The sequence below is a fragment of the Rhinolophus hipposideros genome, assembly GCF_964194185.1.
Source record: "Rhinolophus hipposideros genome assembly, chromosome: 23".
NCBI classification, from domain to species: Eukaryota; Metazoa; Chordata; class Mammalia; order Chiroptera; family Rhinolophidae; genus Rhinolophus; species Rhinolophus hipposideros.
Window position 1 is genome coordinate 28,513,062 of NC_138069.1, and position 18,420 is coordinate 28,531,481.

The following is an 18,420-nucleotide window of genomic DNA, read 5'->3' on the forward strand; positions in this document are numbered from 1 at the left end:
CCCACAGGGCAGCAACAACCTTTGCTTTCTCCGCTTTCTCCGGCCTCTGCTGGTTGGGGAACCGTCCACATCTTTCCACCCCTCCACGGGGATCGAGCTCTCCGGCAGCTGCTCCTCCTGGTCTTCCTCAGACTGAGCTTTCACAGGAACAAACTGCTCCACTGCCCTTCGGAGAGCTCTGGCCAGCACCGTATCCTGCTGACTACGCCATGTGTCGTGTGGGGGACCCTGCTCACTGCGCCATTTGTCATGCAGGGTCTCAGCTCCCACTCCCTGCCCAAGAATGCAGGACACGATAAGGCCAAAAAGGAACACCCACGGAGCCATAGATAGGGAAGTCAAACCAACATATTCTCGCTGGTGGCTGGGCTGGAGACACAGGAAGCAGGATATACATAATCTGCCTAACAGCAGTCTGCACTTGCCAGCCACCATCTTCTTGCTAGCCCCCATTCTCTCTCTGCTAGCGTAGCCACAGCAGTTATATTAGTGGCCAATGGCTTACGGGTTACAGCTGACGGCCAACTAGCCACAGCTGATGGCCATCTGATCACAGTTGATGGCCATTTACTACCCGAGCCAGCACCTTTCTATGTGAGACCGAGAGCCTGGAAACTGCTTTTTGGGGCTTTGTCCCCACAGAGACCTTCCATCAACCTTCAAATCTCACTTAAAACACCTGTTCCTCCTAAAGCCTAGGTCCCAGTAGCTCTGTTAAATACTCTCCACTCATTCTGTACTTGACCTTTTTGCCGTCTATGAAAATTATAATTCAGCACCATGTGACCATTTCGTGAACACGGGCCGTGAGTATAGGGACTGCATCTATCTCGCTCATCATCATAGTACCAGTGCTTTCACAAGAGGTAACACGTCAACAATGTTCCATCCATATCCTCTGAATAAACCAGTGCCCTTGCCCCCTCAACAAAGCTTGCCATGTAACTGGTATCATCAATAAGTTAGCCTGCCTTAAAACAGCAGCTGTCATAGAAGAGAATGAAGGACCAATTGTCTGGTGTCAACTGCGAGCAATATGGTTGTATATGGAGGGTGGTAGGGAGGACGGGAGGAGGGACAGGGACAAATACAAGGAAGTAACAGTAAAGGATGGGCATGGGGTTGCGTGGAGTAGCCTGGAGACAGAACCTGCTGGGAGCAGTCCATGGTGGTGATCATTTTCTCTCTCTTGGGACCTCCCTCTGCCAAGAATGGGGGCAAAAGAGAGTAAGTGATTAGAAGCTGGTTGTTAAATGCCCAGCTTTGCCAGGAACTAGGAAGTTCTTAATGTCTGCACATCAGAACCCTTATTGATAAGAATAGTTAACAGTGATAATACCTATTTCTCAGTTGCTGCAAGGATCAAATGCTAGCATGCACAGACCACCAGAGCACAGAGCCTGGCGCAGGGTCAGTGCTCCATAGCTGGGACTGACTCAGAGAAGACGATTCAGCCAGCCAGTCACTCAAATTTTCCCTCTGCAGCTAGGTGCCCAGTTCCCTTCTCTCCAACCTGGGTTCCACTCATGGCTCCCCAGGGAAGGTCCAAAGTGTATCTCAGAAGATGTCGGTGGGGACGAAGTCCCAGAGAGCAGTTTCCAGGCTCTCGACCCCACGTGGAAAGCTACTGGCTCGGGTAGTAGATGGCCATCAGCTGTAACCAGTTAGCCATTGGCCACTGATATAACTGCCATAGCTACACTAATAAGGGTGGAATGTGGTTAGCAAGTGGATTGTGGACGGTGTGGATCGTGTGGATCCTACTTCCTGTGTCTTGCTAGGCCGCCAGGGAGACTGGGGTGCAGGAAGACCCTTTGTTGGGGTACTGGCAGATGTTTGCTTTGTGTCTCGACCAGCTGCCATAGAGAGTATAGTGGCATGACTCCCCTATCTATGGCCCCATTGTGCTCCTTTCTGGCCTCACCATATCCTGTGTTCTTGTGCGGGGAGTGGGAGCTGAGTCCCTGCATGACAATCTCACTCACCCCCACTGAGCATCCAAACCAAAGCCATTTCTCAGCAGATTCAAGAACCAAAAGCCTAGATGAGGAAGAAGAAACCAATTGGAGGGAACTGTCACAGAACCCAGGCAGGCAGCTAAGATGTTAGATTGGGTTGTTCCTCAAAACCAGAGGGGAGAGAGCAGAATGAAATACAATCTGTATAATGTGATCCCCTTTTTTAAAAGAACGTACATTTTTGTGGGTATGTGTGTCATTTCTGGGTAGATGCCAAAGAATCTGTTAGTAGTGACCACCTCTTCGGGTAGCCAGGGGACTTTTATTCTTCATTTATATCCTCTGAACTGCAATTTATTATTTTTTTTACTAAAAGTCTGTATGACTTTTACAATTTAAAAACCGTATGTTGTGACTGAAATTCGGCACTTCGACCAAAAAAGAGGTGAGAGTAAGGTCATAGCTCTGAGGTCATCTTTAGGAAGCTAGGATCAGATTGTGTGAAAGAGAGGACCAGTGTCCTCTTCCTGTAACTTCAGTCCCATCCGCCTCCTGCTCCTCTCCCCCTCCTGCCCTCATCCCTCTCCTGTCCCCAGCCCCCTCCTGCAAAAGAAGCTAAGAAAAGAGGATGGTGAGTATACAGTTGCGGAGCTCTCTTGTCACACAGACCTGAGTGTGTATGTGAATGCTTCCACTGGCCAGCTTTGTGGTCATGGGCCAGACTTTTGACCTCAGTAAACCTCAGTGTGAAATGGTGATAACACCACTTAACCTCCTAGCGTCGATGTGAGGAGTGAAGTCTAGGTCAGGGCTTAGCGCTCAATGACTTGTGGTGGTTATTATGAATGAGTAAGACCCACTTAGAAAAGGTGGTAAGATCCAGAGAAGGGACTTTGGTTTAGTGCAGTGCACACATCTTGAGTGTCTTGGTGCCTCCTGCCATCAGCATCAGAGGTACCACGATTAATATGGCAAGATTGGGCTCCCCAGTGTGGTGGGAGAGCTATGCACCCCAATACATAACTCCCACACAAAGTGGTAAGTATCACAAGCTTGTATGTGTGGCACGGTGGTCATGTTGAGAGCAATTATCTCTATCTCAGTTAGGAGTAAGTGCCCAAATTAAGACATGTCAAAATTTCCTTGTCGTCGTCAAGGCTGGAAATGTTCTGTATTTTTAAGAGGATGGCAGTTACAAGGGTATACATAGGTAAAAATCTGTTGTTCTTCATACATCATTTCAATATTTGTGCACTACTCTTTATGAGTGCTGCCTCAATGCCTTCGAAATTTTAGGATTTTTTTTCCCTTTGGCCAAAAGCCAAGAGTTAGTCACCTGAGTTCCCCCTGAAATTCAGTGGGAAGTGATAATGTGTAGGTAGGTGTGTGCATCTTTCCTGGGGCAAGTGTTCACAATTTTTGTCAGATTTTTAAAGGGATGTGGGACTCTCAAAAAGTTAGAAATGACCAGCGAGACTCTTCCCTAAAATGAGGACTGCTCACTAGTGGTTCTGCGGGGATTCGACTAAAGGTCAGACCGCACTGGGCAGACCAGGCCTTCCGGGAATGCAGGACGCAAGACGGAGAGGCACAGACATATTCATGGCACCGGTTGCGAAGCAAACAACGACATTTTTCTTTGGGGAGCAAAATGTAGATAATTATCACTTGATGATCTTTGGCACAACTCCAAAAGAGGCGTGGCTTCCCATTGGCCCAGCACCTTGGTCCACAGCCGATCCTGAGGCACGCCTCTGCCCACACCCCCTTTCCCTGGAATTCCCACCCCCACCCTGCCCGAGGTCCTCCTGGGTGGGGAGGTGGTTTAGCTCCCTGCCCCAGCTGACAAACCAGGAAGAAACCTTAACCCACGTTCTGGTTTCTTTTGGGGCTCCTCATCCAGGCCCCGCTGGCAAACCAGAATTTCCAGTGTGACTGTGTTGGCAAAAAGTTAATGAGCAGCTGAGGAAGCTTGGGCGCCCACTCCGTGGATCTACCCAGGGCAGGCAAGGCAAGGCGCCCCGTCCCTGGTCTCTGTCCTTGGAACGAGGCAGATGGGAGGGATGGACCTCCGAGGAGGGTCCTAGCACATACAGCAAGCAACAGGCCCCGGGGCCACACAGCTACAAGGTGACTGCGTTGGGATTCACTCCTAGGCCTTCTGGTTCAGAGCTCATTCCCTTATGTAAAGATTTTGTATAGCACAGGGCCTGGCCTACATCCAACAAGCACTGAAGACACACCAGCGACAAATATATTTGGGGTTGGGTTTTAGTCTCTGGATTCCTACTCCATGGGGCTTTCACTCTGATTGCTGGCATGCCACTCAGGAGTGTGTGGGGATTTCCCTCCCTGGGACTCAGACAGGAGTATTCAGACCCAATACTCAAACAGGAGTATTCAGACCCACGTGGCAACAACGCGCCTGTGTCCTGAGTGCATGGGCATTCCTGCAAAAGCCTCCCCATGCAGTGAAGTCTCTGGCCATTCTCCTGAAGCCTCAGCCAGCTCTGTGGGGACACCCCATAGGACGAATGGCCAGTGCAAATGTTGTGTGCCCAGGAGGCCACACAGACCCCCACTGTCAACTTGGGGTCTTCCATGTCCTAGAAGGGGTGGGGGATGTCTCAGCACTGCTGCAGGAGATGGGATAGCAAGGTCACAGCATGGAAGTCGAGGTGACAAAGTTCAGGGTCCTGCCCTGAATCAATGAAAGAAGCTCTCGTTAAGGAGGTTTGTATGTTGTCCTGCCATGTAACTTTCTGCTTGGAATAAAGGTTTTCCTGCTTGCCCCCATCTCACACAAAAAAATTAAAAACCGCTCATCTAGTCTTTCCTTTTCATTGCACATATTGGGGAAACTGAGACCTAGATGGGAAGGACCTGCCTCAGGTCCCAGTGAGTTAGTAGCAGAATAGGGACTAGAACTCACATCCCCAGACTATTTCATATCAATGCCTCAGACATCACAGTCCAAGACAGGTGAACTTTTTTTAAATCCCAAAGGGAAAATAGAGCCTCAGTTGTGTCCATTTTCAAGTTGATTCTTCCCACATGAAAATCAGTCTTCCCTCTGACCACAAAGTTCACTGTGCCTCTTCCCTTCCTGTTCCCACGTACCAGATGCTACAGGTCCAAACAGATGCCGGGGATGAGCCTCACCACAGTCCCCCAGATCCACCACCTGCTGGCCTGAGCAGTGAGTCTGACCAGCGGGAGGCGAGGAACGAGGCAGAGACCACAGTAGGAGCTTTGAGCTCCTGCTCAAATCCCTGCTTAGCCACTTATTATCTGCCCGACCTCGAACAAGTCCCTAGACCTCCCAGCATCATCACTGTCATCAGCTGTCAAATTAGGGTAACTGCATGTGCCTCATGAGACTGCTGTGAGGCTTCGAGGTTAATACATGGGAAGAACCTGCAATATAGAAGTGATGCGACAAGTAGCAGTTGATCTCAGTATTATTATTTTAACTATAGCTGGTTTTCGATAAAATCTGAAGTTCTTTTCCATATATTAAGTGCATTAGGCTCTCTGCACACCCACACGATGGCCAAGCAATGCTGTGCTTCCACACAAAGTTCTCACAGCGAGCTCTGCCCTCTGTAGGAATTTGAAACCTTCCACCTGTAGGCAGATATTCTGATGAGGAAAACCCACAAACACAGTGTGATCAGCCTGATGGGTTTCGTCTCGGCTTCCCTATTTAATGGCAGACAAGTTACTTAACCTTTCTGAGCGTCAGTTTTCTCAGTTCTGAAATAAGAATCATCGCTGTACCTAACTCTTAGGCTTATTGTGAGAAGTAAATGGGACAATGTGTGTGAAATCCTTAGTGTATTGGTTCATCCTTAAAAGGTGGCCAGAAAAATAATAACTCTTCTTATTTGCCCTAAGGTCAGCCCTTTCTGCCCAGAAAGCAAGCATAGTGGGAGAGAAAAGTACTGGCTCAGGATTCAAGTGACTGAGTAAGTACCGATTCTGCCACAAATTAGCAGTGATGTGGGCATGGCCTTGCCCCTCTCTGTGCCTCAGTTTCCCCATCTGCAAACCAAGGAGGTTGTATTAGTTGAGCCTTCCAGCTCTAACTTGGAAGGAGGGCTAATGCGAAGGTTGTACGGCTGCCCTGTATGATGTCGGGATGGCCCCAGTTTTCCCAGCCTCACCATACAGAGCAGGATGAGGTCTGGGAAGAAAGAAGGCTCTGGCCTCCTCAAAGCAAAGTGCCTTGATTAAGCGAGCTGCTCTGGGGACATACAATCCCAGTTTGAAGTTCTGTCTTACCACACTGTGTGTGACCTTGGGAAAGTCACTTCACCTCTCTGAACCTCAGTTCTCTCATCTATAAAATGGGACCTAAAATGGTATCCAGAGTAAGGTATTATAATGACCTCATGTGCCAATACCCACAAAGTGCTTAGCACACAGAGGAAGAAGTCAGGGATAGTGTGTTTTAATAATGGTTGTTTGTAACAGTTAGTGTGGACTCCATCACCAGGCATTGTGCTCTTCTTAGAGCCAGTCTGAGTGTACCTGTGTCCATTCTAAGCATTATTTATGATGATAGTAAAGCTCTTTATGACAGTGGGCACTCTGGGGACCCGCCTGGAAAAGGATAGGCTGGCCTCTACATGTTGACGGTCCAGATTCCCATGATTCCAGGTCAGCCCGAAGATGGTGACAACCATCTGTCCTCTCCCACCCTACCCAGAAGACCAGTTCTGCAAGGCTAGAAAGGACTGCAAGCTACATCTTGCCCAGCCCTTTCACCTGGGGTAGGAATGCCAGGAGGCAAGTGACCTACCCGAGTCTCGTGGCCTGTTATTAGACCTATGACCACAAGGCAGTCTGCGTAGCACCAAAAACAGTGTCTGTATTAGATTCTCGGCTTCTCAACTTGCAGCCTGAGTGTCTTCACTGGACTTCAATTCCCTCACCTGAAAAATGGGGATACTAATAGAACCTGCTTCCCAGAGTTGTTGCAAAGATTAAATGAGCACCCGTGTAACATATAACAAGCCCTCTATAAATAGCATTCATATTACTCACATCTTTATTTTCTATTCCTCCTCCAGCCCTCTTAGGCCATACCACACTGGAAACACACAGTACATTGATTTGGGGGATTTCTTTGCAGCTGTGAAGCTTTGAGGATTGGTACAATTGGTCTGGGGTGCCAGTCTGGAAACCTGACTGGGATATTTTTGTTTGTCACAAGGGGGAGGGGGACATAGGGATGCAGGTGTGTGTGTGGGTGTGTGTGTCGGTGCTACTGGCATCTAGTGGGTAGAACCCAGGCGTGTTGCTAGACAGCCCCCCACAACAAAGAATTATCTGGCCCGAAATGTTAACAATGCTTATTTTATATATACATTATAGCACAGTTCAGATTAGCCAAGTTCTCAATAGCTGCATGGAACGGGTGGCTACCACATTGGACACGATGGCTCTATAACATAAAACATTTAGACGTGCACTTAGAAAAGCCGAGTTTTTAGGAATTTGGGTTTTGGTAAACTTGTTTTCCTGCTCATCCCGAACAACTGGCCAAATAAGATGTGGCTGGTTCACCAGTGCCTGGCTGGTTAAGGACAGAGCCATCTGTCCCCGATTGGTCAGACTCTTCCGAAGCTACCCACCCTCCCTGGGATAGACAGTGAACCCTGTTGTTCTTTTCTGGGGGGACAATGCTGCCAGCCCTGCTACCTGCCTGACAGAGCTATTGTGGCTCAGAGAGAAAAGGGCTTTGTCAGGACAGCAGTGAGGAGCCTGCAGTTCAATGGAGCCCTTTATGTCTGCACTCCCAGGATGCTCTGGATGGCTACTTGGGAGGCCCCGCCCCCTTCTAGAACAAATGGGGAGTCTGGGGCTCAGAGAGGGTGTGGAAGGCCCTCCAGTAGATCCCAGCCGCCCTCCCCACCCCCCACCTCAGCCTATTCCCTTAAAACATGAAATTCCTCTAACTCTGAAAAGCTCTGTCTCAGAGGACTTACAGCCTTTAACTCTGGGCAAGGGGGGCAGGCCCTGTACCCTCAATATACTGGCTCCCCAAGTCCCAAACATAAACAAAACTGAATGTGTTAACACATGTGTGCGTCTGTCTCTCAGAATCTGGGCTCGGCTCCAGCACAATGCACTGCAACCTCAATATGCCCTCTCATGATTTAAAAGGTCAGGTCCGAGGGATACATTGCCCACTGTTTTTACTATTACACAACAATAGCACATACTTTGCCATCACCCTATTTTTTAATGGTGATTTGGAAAGCACCAATCTAGATAGTTGATCCCATTTTGTTTTCCCCATTAATATATAAGGTTCTTGGGGGGCCGGGGGGGGGCAGGGACTATGTCTGACTCATTTTGGTCTCCAATTGCTTCATTTCCTTCTTTCATTCAACTTACCAAGCTTGTATCATCCACTCATTCTACTTAGAATACCAACCATTTATTGGGCACCTACTATGGGCTTGCTGTGTTCTAATGCCCAGCACAAATCAGCTCTATGTTGAATGAATGAATAAGGCAGGGAGTCAGACAGGAAGGAAAAACCTGGACCTCCCTGCTGCCTCTCCAACCATCCTGGGAACCATCAAGTCTGTCACTGGGAAGGGAACTGGGTGCCTGTCCCAACGTCGCCGGAGGCGTGGTGCCGGGACCCGCCCCATCTCTCATCTTCGGCCGGGGGTGTGGGGCGGTGACTCCCTTGCTGGGAGCCAGGCACCCTCCGCGCCCTGAGAGGGCATGCGCCCCTCTGCCGGCAGCTGGAGCGCTGGGCACCCTCGGCCCTTGGAGTTGCCCAAGACGCCGGGTGACTCCTCCCCGGGGACTCTCCCCCTCTGGGGCGCGTCATTCTCCCCATCCCTGGGTCTCGACCCCGACGGCTTCTCGCACGAGGGCCACGCCAGGGACAAGTCTCAGCCACCTGCTCTGGAGAGGAGGAGCCGGGGGCGCCGTCCGCGCCCGCGCCCGAGTCGGTGCGTGAGCCCAGGGCCCCATGGAGCCATCAGCCAACAATGTCAGCTGCGAGAACGGTGCGTGGGAACCGAACGGGGACCCAGGGGACTGCGCGCGTTCCCTTCCCCCACCACTCCGTGTCCTCTCCTGCAGGGGCTTGGGGGTGGGGGGAGGGGTCAGCACGAGCTGTCCCCCACCTCGTTCTCAGGCCGGTTCTGGCTGACTTTCCCCATCTTGGGAGCTGGGTAGCTGAGGGAGCAATGGAAGAAAGGGGGGCAAACGGGAAGGGAGAGGGCGGGGGCGGGAATTCCTGGTTGCAGCAGGTTGACCTAGAGGTTGGGGGGATCCCGGGTTTCCTTTAATGTACAGTTGCTTCAGATTTTTAGTACCTGCCCAGTTCTGGCTGTCTCCCTGGGGCCCACCAAAGACAGGGGCACCCCTAAACCACACATACCTTTTAGAAAAAGGTGACAAAGAACAACCCAGGAAAGGATAAGGAAAGACCCTTGGCTTTATACTCTGACTTCTTACCATGAACCGGATAGTGGACTAGGCTCTTTAGTTGCATGATCTCATTTAATCTTTACCACAACTCTAAAAGACAGGTAGATATTGTTACCTTACTGTCTCCATTCTGGAGATAGAGAAACTGAGGCTCTGAAAAGTCTGCTAACTTGCTCAAGATAATACAGAGGGGAAATGGGATATGGAACTAGGATACTAACACCTGTACTCATACCATGATGCTCAACTCCTTTCTGGGTATATCTCTATTCTCCTACCTCATCTTGGAATTGTGGCCTGTGGGATATCCCTGTTGCTCTAACTGCTCGTCTCCAGTGAAGTTTTCAAAGCTGGCCGGTTGGGTGTTAGCGGGCTTTGGTTTCCTGACCACCGAGGTCATTTATTTTCAGCCTCACCTTCTCCTGGGGACGAATATGTTCCCCAGTCCTGGAAGAGAAGCAGGAATCATCTGGCCCAACACCCATTTGTCAGATGACATCCTCCTCAGAACTGGGTTTCCTGTGGCCATCAGCCCTCTCTCTCTTTCTTTTTATCCCTTTGGGAGAACTGGACTCAGTGGAGGGTGCTGTGCCATTGGGTGCTTCAGGTCTCCCCAAAACATCCAAACCCACAGTGCGCCCTTAGGCTCCATCTGCTGGAGATGCACGTTCAGGAGGGCAGAGGACAGACGTGGGAATGGGCTTGACCTTCCTCTTGGGAGTCGCCACCCTTGGCCAACATCCTCCCAGGCTCTGGCTCATTTCCTGGTCTCAGGGAAATCCCCAGACTTGACTCTTGTCCTAGATGAGGAACAGGAATGAGTAGTTAGAGCAAGTGTGATTAGGAACTGAGCGTGGCTTCTTGTCTCATCTCTTGATTGAGACACAGGTGTAGGAAAGAGAGATTTCCCAAAGCAAGAAATACATAGGTGTCCCCTGGTGGGTTCCAGACCCAGGTGCCATTGGGGTTTTGTATGGTACCAGCTAGTCCTTCCCCTTCTCAGGGCCTCAGTTTCCCCAATTAAAAGTAAGGGTTAGATGGGCTGTCTTCTAAGGGCTGTCCCACCCAGTGCTGCTGTTACGTGCTTCTCCAGAAAAAAGGTCAACATTCCACCAAGATGCCACTCTGTGCTCTAGGTATGCCAAAACCAGAGCTGCCTGGCCTTGGATTTGGGCTCCTTTCTAGTTCAGGCCTGGAGTCCTATCCTGGTCCAAGGAGAAGTGTCTGGCCCAGGCTTCCATGCCTGGCACAGGAGCTGGGTCTTTGTGACACACAATTAGGAAAAGACCTTCTCCCACCAGAGGTCACAGAGGCAAATGCTGCACAGGGACCAGCACATAATAAAAATGACTGAGGGGAGCTGAGTATGGACTCTGGGACATTGCAAAGAGCATGTCCTGTCTGGGGCGGGGGTGGGGGGGAGGTAGGCAACACTATTCCGTGGCAGCCAATTGTTTCAATGGGGAGGTATGCCCAGTAAGTTAACCAGAAACTGAATTTTCACGGGAAATCTGATTTTTAAATGTTGGTAACAAATTCTTATTTTAAAATAATCCTCAAGAAGCCAAATGAAACCCCACGGTCATTGCTGCCTCTTTTGTGGGGTGCATGTGATGGTTAAGAGCATGGGCTTTGGCATCAGATAGGCTTGGGGTCCAACTCTGGCTTCACCACTTACCACCCATGTAGCCTTAGGCAGGTTATGGAAGTTACCGGGGTCCTGGTTTCTTCAGCTAAAACCCTGGACATGATAAGAAGGCTCATGAAAAGCTCCAGAGCAGAGGGCCACATAAGTACACACTGAAGGACTATTAGCTATGCTTTGTACTTTTTTTACTGAACTCAGGCAGCTTCGTTCTTCTGATTAAAGGTCTTCCCCTCATGCCCAAGTTTGTCCCATTGTCCCTGGTGTTTGTGCCAGAAGGTCAAGCAAGGGTGGGCTGACTCTGGGGCATAAGGGGTGATTCAGACTCTCATGGACACTAGGACTTGGAAAGCAAAGTAAAGACAGATTCATATGGGGTGGCAGGGACACACATCCCTTCTGAGGCCTGAAGACTGGCCTCAGCCACTGAGCATAAGCACCAGAGTTCTTAGAAGTAAGGCCTGGGAATGGTGGGCTCTAACAAACTGGACCCTCATATTTAATCATCCTCAGACCTAGAAAGGGCTGTGGACTCTCTAACCTCACTGCCTCATGTTACCTGTCAGAGGTCTCCATTGTGGCTGGAGTTAGAGGGGGAAGAGAACTCGGGGAGGGAGAATCCCTGTGTCATCCTGAGCTGTTGGAGGCCACGTGCCCTGCGGAGGGCAGGAAGTTGGATTCAATGGCACCTAAGAGCCTGAGGGCCCCAGCCTGATGTGGGGGGCATCAGTATAGCTGAGTGGTTACATGCTAGAGTTCTGGAGTCAGACAGTCTGTGTTCTTAGGAGAAGTACCTGACCTCTCAGGGCCTCCATTTCCATACCTAGGAAATGGGATTTAAAGACAGCATTTATCTGACAAGTCATTGTAAGGATTTGATGAGTTCACCCAAATAAAGCCCCTAGCCTGGAGTAAGCACTCAGTGAACGTTAACTGTTATTTTTAGGTAGATGCCCAGTATATGGATGAAGCCCGCCAGTAGCTGAAGCACGGGGTCTGAAACAGTGGTCTATTTCAATCTTTTTAAAGTGTGCAAACGTCACCAGCGTGACTCTCTCACTATGGTCTTCCCATCTAGGTTCCCTGCTCACCCTCTACTGCTCCTCCCAACAAGTCCTATGTCAGATTGTTGGTGAGCTCAGCCCTCAGGTACTCAGCAATGTCACCTCTACCAGCTGGCAGGAGAGGTTCAGGAAGAACTACAGCTTCTACGTCGGCCTGGGTCTGGCCTTCCTGTCCAGCTTCCTCATCGGCAGCAGTGTCATCCTCAAGAAGAAAGGCCTCCTGCGACTGGTGGCCTCGGGGGCCACACGGGCTGGTAGGCTCCTGGGGGGTGCGGGGGATGAGGTGCTGGGCAGCTGAGCCCTCAGCCAGCCCTGTGAACCTCCCTTCACAGGGGGCACGACAGCAGTTTGTGAGCCTAGCTTAGGTGGCCACACAGGCTCATTGTCAACCCCACTGGGAATCCCATCCACCCACAGGAGACCTTTCTTTATAATCCAGTATATCCTGAGAACTTCACGATTAGTTCATTGGGATAAAAACAGGGAAGGGTCTCAGGGTCAAAAATCAGAAACCCCAGGTCTAGTCCTGGTTTTGTTTCTTACCAGTTGTGCCATCGTAGGCAACTGGTAAGGTACAACTTCCCCACAAAATAGGAATATAAATACTTCTTCCCAGAACAATGTCAGACATCAGTGTGCCCTCACTTACTATGGCATTGAGCTCCCTTATGGGCTACAAAAGAATTACTGAGTCTCTGTCCACAGGGATTTGCTTGTTTGGAAAATAAGGTATGTATCCATGAAACAATTCTTAAGAAGTGGAGTCATGAGTAAAAGAATTCATTCATTTCATTATCATTCATTGTGTACCTGATGTGTGCCAGGTGCCATGGTAGACATGAGAACACAGTGACCTTGTGGGGCATTGAGTCCAGTGGGAGAGACAGGCAAGTCAATAGGCAATGGTCCCATAGAGTGTTAAGGTCTATCACATAGAAAACAGAATGCTATGGCAATATTGTGGAGGGGCATGTAAAGCCCAGGCTTGGGGGTACGGCTAGGGGAGGTTTTCTGTAGAGGTGATCTGGAAACTGAGACCTAAATAATGAGGAGATAACAAGATGAAGAGGGAAAGAGGAGGACATAGTGTTCTAGGCAGGAGGAACAGCATGTGCAAAGGCTCAGAGGTGAGAGAGTGTGAGTGATATTAGAAACTGAACACAGTTCAGGATGGCTGAAACATGGAGGGGTAAGAGATGGGGTTGGGGCCAGATCACGACAGGTTTTGTAAACTGGGCTAATGAGTCTGAGAGCAATTATGAGTGACTGAAAGGCTGTAGGCAGGCGAGTGACATAGTCCAATTTACGATGTGAGAAGATCCCTGGTGGCTGGGTGTAGAATGGATTAGGGGATAAGATGGAGGCTGGGAGACCAGTTAGGGGAGAGAGACGACAGAACTCTGTCTGGGCCTGGGAAATAGTAGTGGGAATGGGACAAGTGGTAGAGTCCAGAGATAGCTTTTGAAGGTAGAACTTACTGGGTTTGGTGTTGACTGTCTCCAAGGGATGGTAAAAACACGAGTCAAGGATGACGCAGCTTTCTGACTTGAGCAACTGGGGAGATGAGGGTACGATTTTCTGAGATGAATAATGCAGGAGGAGCAGGTTTATGGGAAGACGACGTGTTCGGACATGTTCAATTTAATTTTCTGCCATTTCAGTATCTTCTGAGATTTCAATCCTTAGAGTAAAATACTTTCAGAGCCTTTGACTTTTATGGGAGATTTTAATTCCTTTAGGAACTTAAAGACCTTCTTAGAAAAATGGGAATTCACAAAACTTGACATACAATTTTTGGATTTTCACAGAAGTGTCTAAAACCTATCCATTACCATTACCATCATCATCATCATAGCTGCTGTCATTGAGTATTTACTAAGCACCAGGCTCTGAGTCCATCATGTGAACAAAACAGACACAATCCTTGGCTTCATGGAGCTTCCATTTTAGTGGGAGAAATGCCAGAAAATAAATAGATCAAGTCATATTATAAATGACAAGTGTCACGAAAGAGAAGAGCTGGGTGTGATGGAAAAAAAAAAAATCCAAGGGGGAAATAATCAAGACAAGGGATCATCGAGGCAGGTTTCAGGGATGGCAACATTCAAGCAGAGACCTGGAGAGTGAATGTAAATTCACTGCAAATATCATTAAGGAGACTATTCCAGACATGGAAAAGCACGTGCAATGGCCTTAGGGCCAAAAAGACCTCATTATTTTAGAAGAAGTAAAAGAAAGCCTGAATGGCTAGATTGTAGTAAGAAGAGTGGCAGGACATGCCTTTGGAGAGGTCAGCAAGGTTAAGCTATGAACAGGCTTATGAAGGATTCTGGTCTTTATCCTAAGAGTATTAGGAAGACATTAGCCAGCTGTAAGCTGAGGGGTGACATAATCGGATTTACATTCTTAAAAGACCCCTGGCTGCTATGAAAGGAATGGATTATAAAGGGAGGAGAGATGAACCAGAGGAACAAGGGAAGGCCCCTGTTTCAACCCAGGCCTGAGGTGACATGCCTTGGAGTAGGGTGGTGGCAGTGGAGTAGACACATGTGAGATGCTTTTTAGAGATGGAACCAGCAGGATGGACTGGATGCAGAAGATGGAAGAGTGGGAGGCCCCTAGGTGCATGGAGGTGCCAGGGACTGAGTTTCATTTGGTGGGTGGATGGGGAGCGTTTAAAATCAAGAGTTCCATTTAGGACAGAGTTTGATGCCTGTGAGAGAGCCAAGCGATGTCAAATAAACAACTGGATATACATCTGGGCTCCAAAGAAAGGATCAGGGTACATATATGACATAGGGACACCAGCACATACATAGATGGGATTGAAAACTTGGGGAGCAGATGGTCTCACCCAGGAAAGGGCTGAGAAGCAAGCCCAGAGGACTCACATATGTTGAACCCTTAGAGACTGTGGAGTGAAGGTAGAGACAGGAAAGGTGCCTGTGAAAGTGTGGCCAAGCTCTAACTTTGTGTCCCTTTCCTTCTATAGTGGACGGAGGCTATGGCTACCTGAAAGATGCAATGTGGTGGGCTGGATTTATCACCAGTAAGTGGGGTATTTGCTACCAATGAAAATGACCTATTGATGGCAGAGGCAGAGATGGAAGGAAGGGTGGATGGGGCATTTCGGTCTCTTGCACAAAGTGTGAATCTGAGGCCCAGATTCCTAGGGGGGAAACTTGACAGTCTTTGTTGGTAGAACATCTTACCTGGATCTCAGATCTCTTTCTCAACCCAAAGTCAGTCTTTCATCCATGAAGCATCTATTTTCAGAGATATATGTACGGAGCTGGTGATGATAAAGGTGTAACCCGGTCCCCTCCCTTCCCCCATGTTCAACCTACCCTCTCGGGCTTTCAAACGCTAATTCTTTTAGATGGAAAATTAGCGAGCTTTCCATTTATAACCCCCAGTCTTAGCCAGAGTTATCACATTCATCATCTGCTTTCATGCTGCTTTCTCTACCAGCAGAGAGACAGAAAAAGCACTTGCAGGAGTCTGCAAACTAGAAACCGAAATGGGGAGAATTAGGCCCTTTGAGAATGACTTTCTAACAACCTGTTTGTCAGTCTGGACTACCCACAATTCCTCTGGGAAAGATGCTCTATGGACCATTTGGTCCCTGGAGAATCAACAACTGTAACCGTTTCTTTGATAATTAACACTTTCTAGAAAGTGTTACAGACCTAACACTGGCAGTGCCTAAGACACACCTCACCGTGCCTGGACTAGAAGCCAGGAGACCTCAAGAAAAGATGGTGTCTACCCATGACCCTGTCATGTGACTGTGAACTCTGGGCCGAGCGTCTCCATCTTTCAAATGGAAGGATGGGAGCAGGATGGACTGGGCCTGACCTTCTGATCAGATTCTGCAGGGAGAGAGCGTGAAGATCAGGATTTTAAGGAATGCTGCTCTGGGATTCTATGAATGGTGGAGCACTGAATGACGCCATCTCTACCCAGATTCACATGGGCTGTAGATGGAGAATCAGACCCACACTAGCCTTTTTTCTTCTCTCTTAATTTCCTAGTGGCTGCTGGAGAAATTGCCAACTTTGGGGCCTATGCATTTGCTCCTGCGACAGTCATCACACCTCTGGGAGCGCTGAGTGTCCTCATAAGGTTATTGTCACCTCTCTTGCTATCTCTGGCTCCTTCCTATTTGCAGTTTGTTGAGGTCTGGAACTGCCAAGTGGGGTCAACTGCCACTAGTAATGGGACTTGGGTTTGTCGCCGCTCCCAGAAAGAGGCAGTGTGCTGTTCAGAGCTCTGGATCCCTGGGTTGTTTGCTGCCAGTTACTCTAGCATCCCCTCGACTGACTGGGCAATGGAGGGGCAGGCCACTCCCAGGCCAGTGGGAAGGGCTTCCACCGCCACAGACTGCATGTCTCATGTCAGTGTTTTGGTGCCTCAAATTGGAGAAATGTACAAGTTCAAAGCTTGAGCCAGAGATTACCACTCCCTGAGTCCTCACCTTAGCTCTACCACTTAATAGTTACGTTACTATGTGCAAGTCACTTAAACACCCTAAGCCTCAGTTTCCCCATCTGCTAAATGGGGTGCTAATGACACCTATCTGAAGGCATTGTTGTAAGGACTAAATGAGATAATGCACAGAAAGTGCATAGTCAGATCGCAGGGACAGACATGGCCACCTAATCCCTTTCTCCCATTTCCACGTTCAGTGCCATCCTTTCCTCGTATTTTCTGGGAGAGAGTCTGAATCTGCTGGGAAAGCTGGGCTGTGTGATCTGTGTGGCTGGCAGCACAGTGATGGTGATACATGCCCCTGAGGAAGAGAAGGTCACCACTGTCATTGAGATGGCTGCCAAGATGAAAGACACAGGTAGGTTCCAAGCCACCAGCGAGGGGGAAAGCTCTGGAGGATGAACCATGCAGAAGGGCTGCTTGGGTTCAGAGCATCTCAGGTGCTGCCACCTGGAGGAGAAGGCAAGCTAAAGAAAAGGTGGGCTGGGGCTAAAGCCATTTTACAGGCTTCCCAGCCTGATATGTAGAGTGATGCCATTTATTGTTTCTTATGTGCCTGGCACCGTTCTAAATGCTTTATATGCATTGCCCTAGTCATTTCGGGCTGCTATCACAGAGTACCATAGACTGGGTGGCTTATAAACAACAGAAATTGATTTCTCACAGTTCTGGAAGCTGGGAAGTCCATGATCAAGGTGCCGGCAGATTCCGTGGCTGGCAAGGGCCTGCTTCCTTCTTCATCCATAGCCATCTTCTCACTGTGTCCCACAGGGTAGAGGAGGCGAGCTCTCTGGGGTCCTTCAGAGAAGGGCATTAAGCCCAGTGGTGAGGGCTCCACCCTCATGACCTTAGCCCCTCCCAAAGGCCCTTCCTCCACACCATCACATTGGGGATTAGGTTTCAATGTATGCATTTCGGGGGGTGGGACACATTCAGTTTTACAACGTACATTATTTCATTTAATCCCACAAAAGAAGCTCTCTGAGGAAGCTATTATTATTGACGCTATTTTACAAACGAGGGAATGTGGCCCTCGGGGTGATCGATCTCCCTCCTCTGCTGAAGGGTACATCGTGTTCGCTGTGCTTCTGCTGGTGTTCTGCCTCATCCTCATCTTCGTCATCGCCCCGCGTTATGGCCAAAGGAATATCCTCGTTTACATCGTCATCTGCTCTGTGATCGGCGCCTTCTCTGTGTCCGCCGTCAAGGGTCTGGGCATCACCATTAAGAATTTCTTCCAGGGGTTGCCGGTGGTGCGCCATCCCCTGCCCTACATCCTGTCCCTCATCCTGGCACTTTCGCTCAGCACACAGGTCAACTTCCTCAACAGAGCGCTGGACATTTTTAATACCTCCCTGGTGTTCCCCATCTACTATGTGTTCTTCACCACGATCGTGGTCACCTCTTCCATCATCCTCTTCAAGGAGTGGCGCAGCATGTCTGCCGTGGACATCGTGGGCACCCTCTCTGGCTTTGTCACTGTCATCCTGGGGGTGTTCATGCTTCATGCTTTCATAGACCTGGACATCAGCCGGACCAACTTGCCCCACATGCACAAAAACCCGCCCCCCACTCCCGCCCCAGAGCCCTCCGTCATTAGACTAGAAGACAAGAATGACCTTGTGAACAATATAGAACTCTCCAGTACCCCATCGCCAGAAGTAAAGCCCAAAGTATTTATAATCCATTCTTAAAGCTTGGAATACATGAGCAAGAGGACAGGCCCTATGGGACAGCCTGACGTCCCGTTGCAGAGCCACCTGGTTATTTTCAGCACAACTGTTACCAGTGGGCTCTCTTT

At 49.3% G+C, this 18,420-nt stretch overlaps 1 protein-coding gene across 1 annotated transcript; it reads left to right on the top strand.

Annotated features, from left to right (window-relative positions):
* The first annotated feature begins 8,862 nt into the window (after positions 1 to 8,862).
* On the top strand, positions 8,863 to 18,420 carry NIPAL4 (NIPA like domain containing 4). Its single transcript, XM_081036011.1, has 6 exons — positions 8,863 to 8,992; positions 12,143 to 12,382; positions 15,121 to 15,177; positions 16,163 to 16,253; positions 16,817 to 16,977; positions 17,685 to 18,420. The coding sequence occupies exons 1-6, from the start codon at positions 8,956 to 8,958 to the stop codon at positions 18,311 to 18,313; spliced, it is 1,215 nt and encodes a 404-aa protein (XP_080892137.1). The 5' UTR covers positions 8,863 to 8,955; the 3' UTR covers positions 18,314 to 18,420.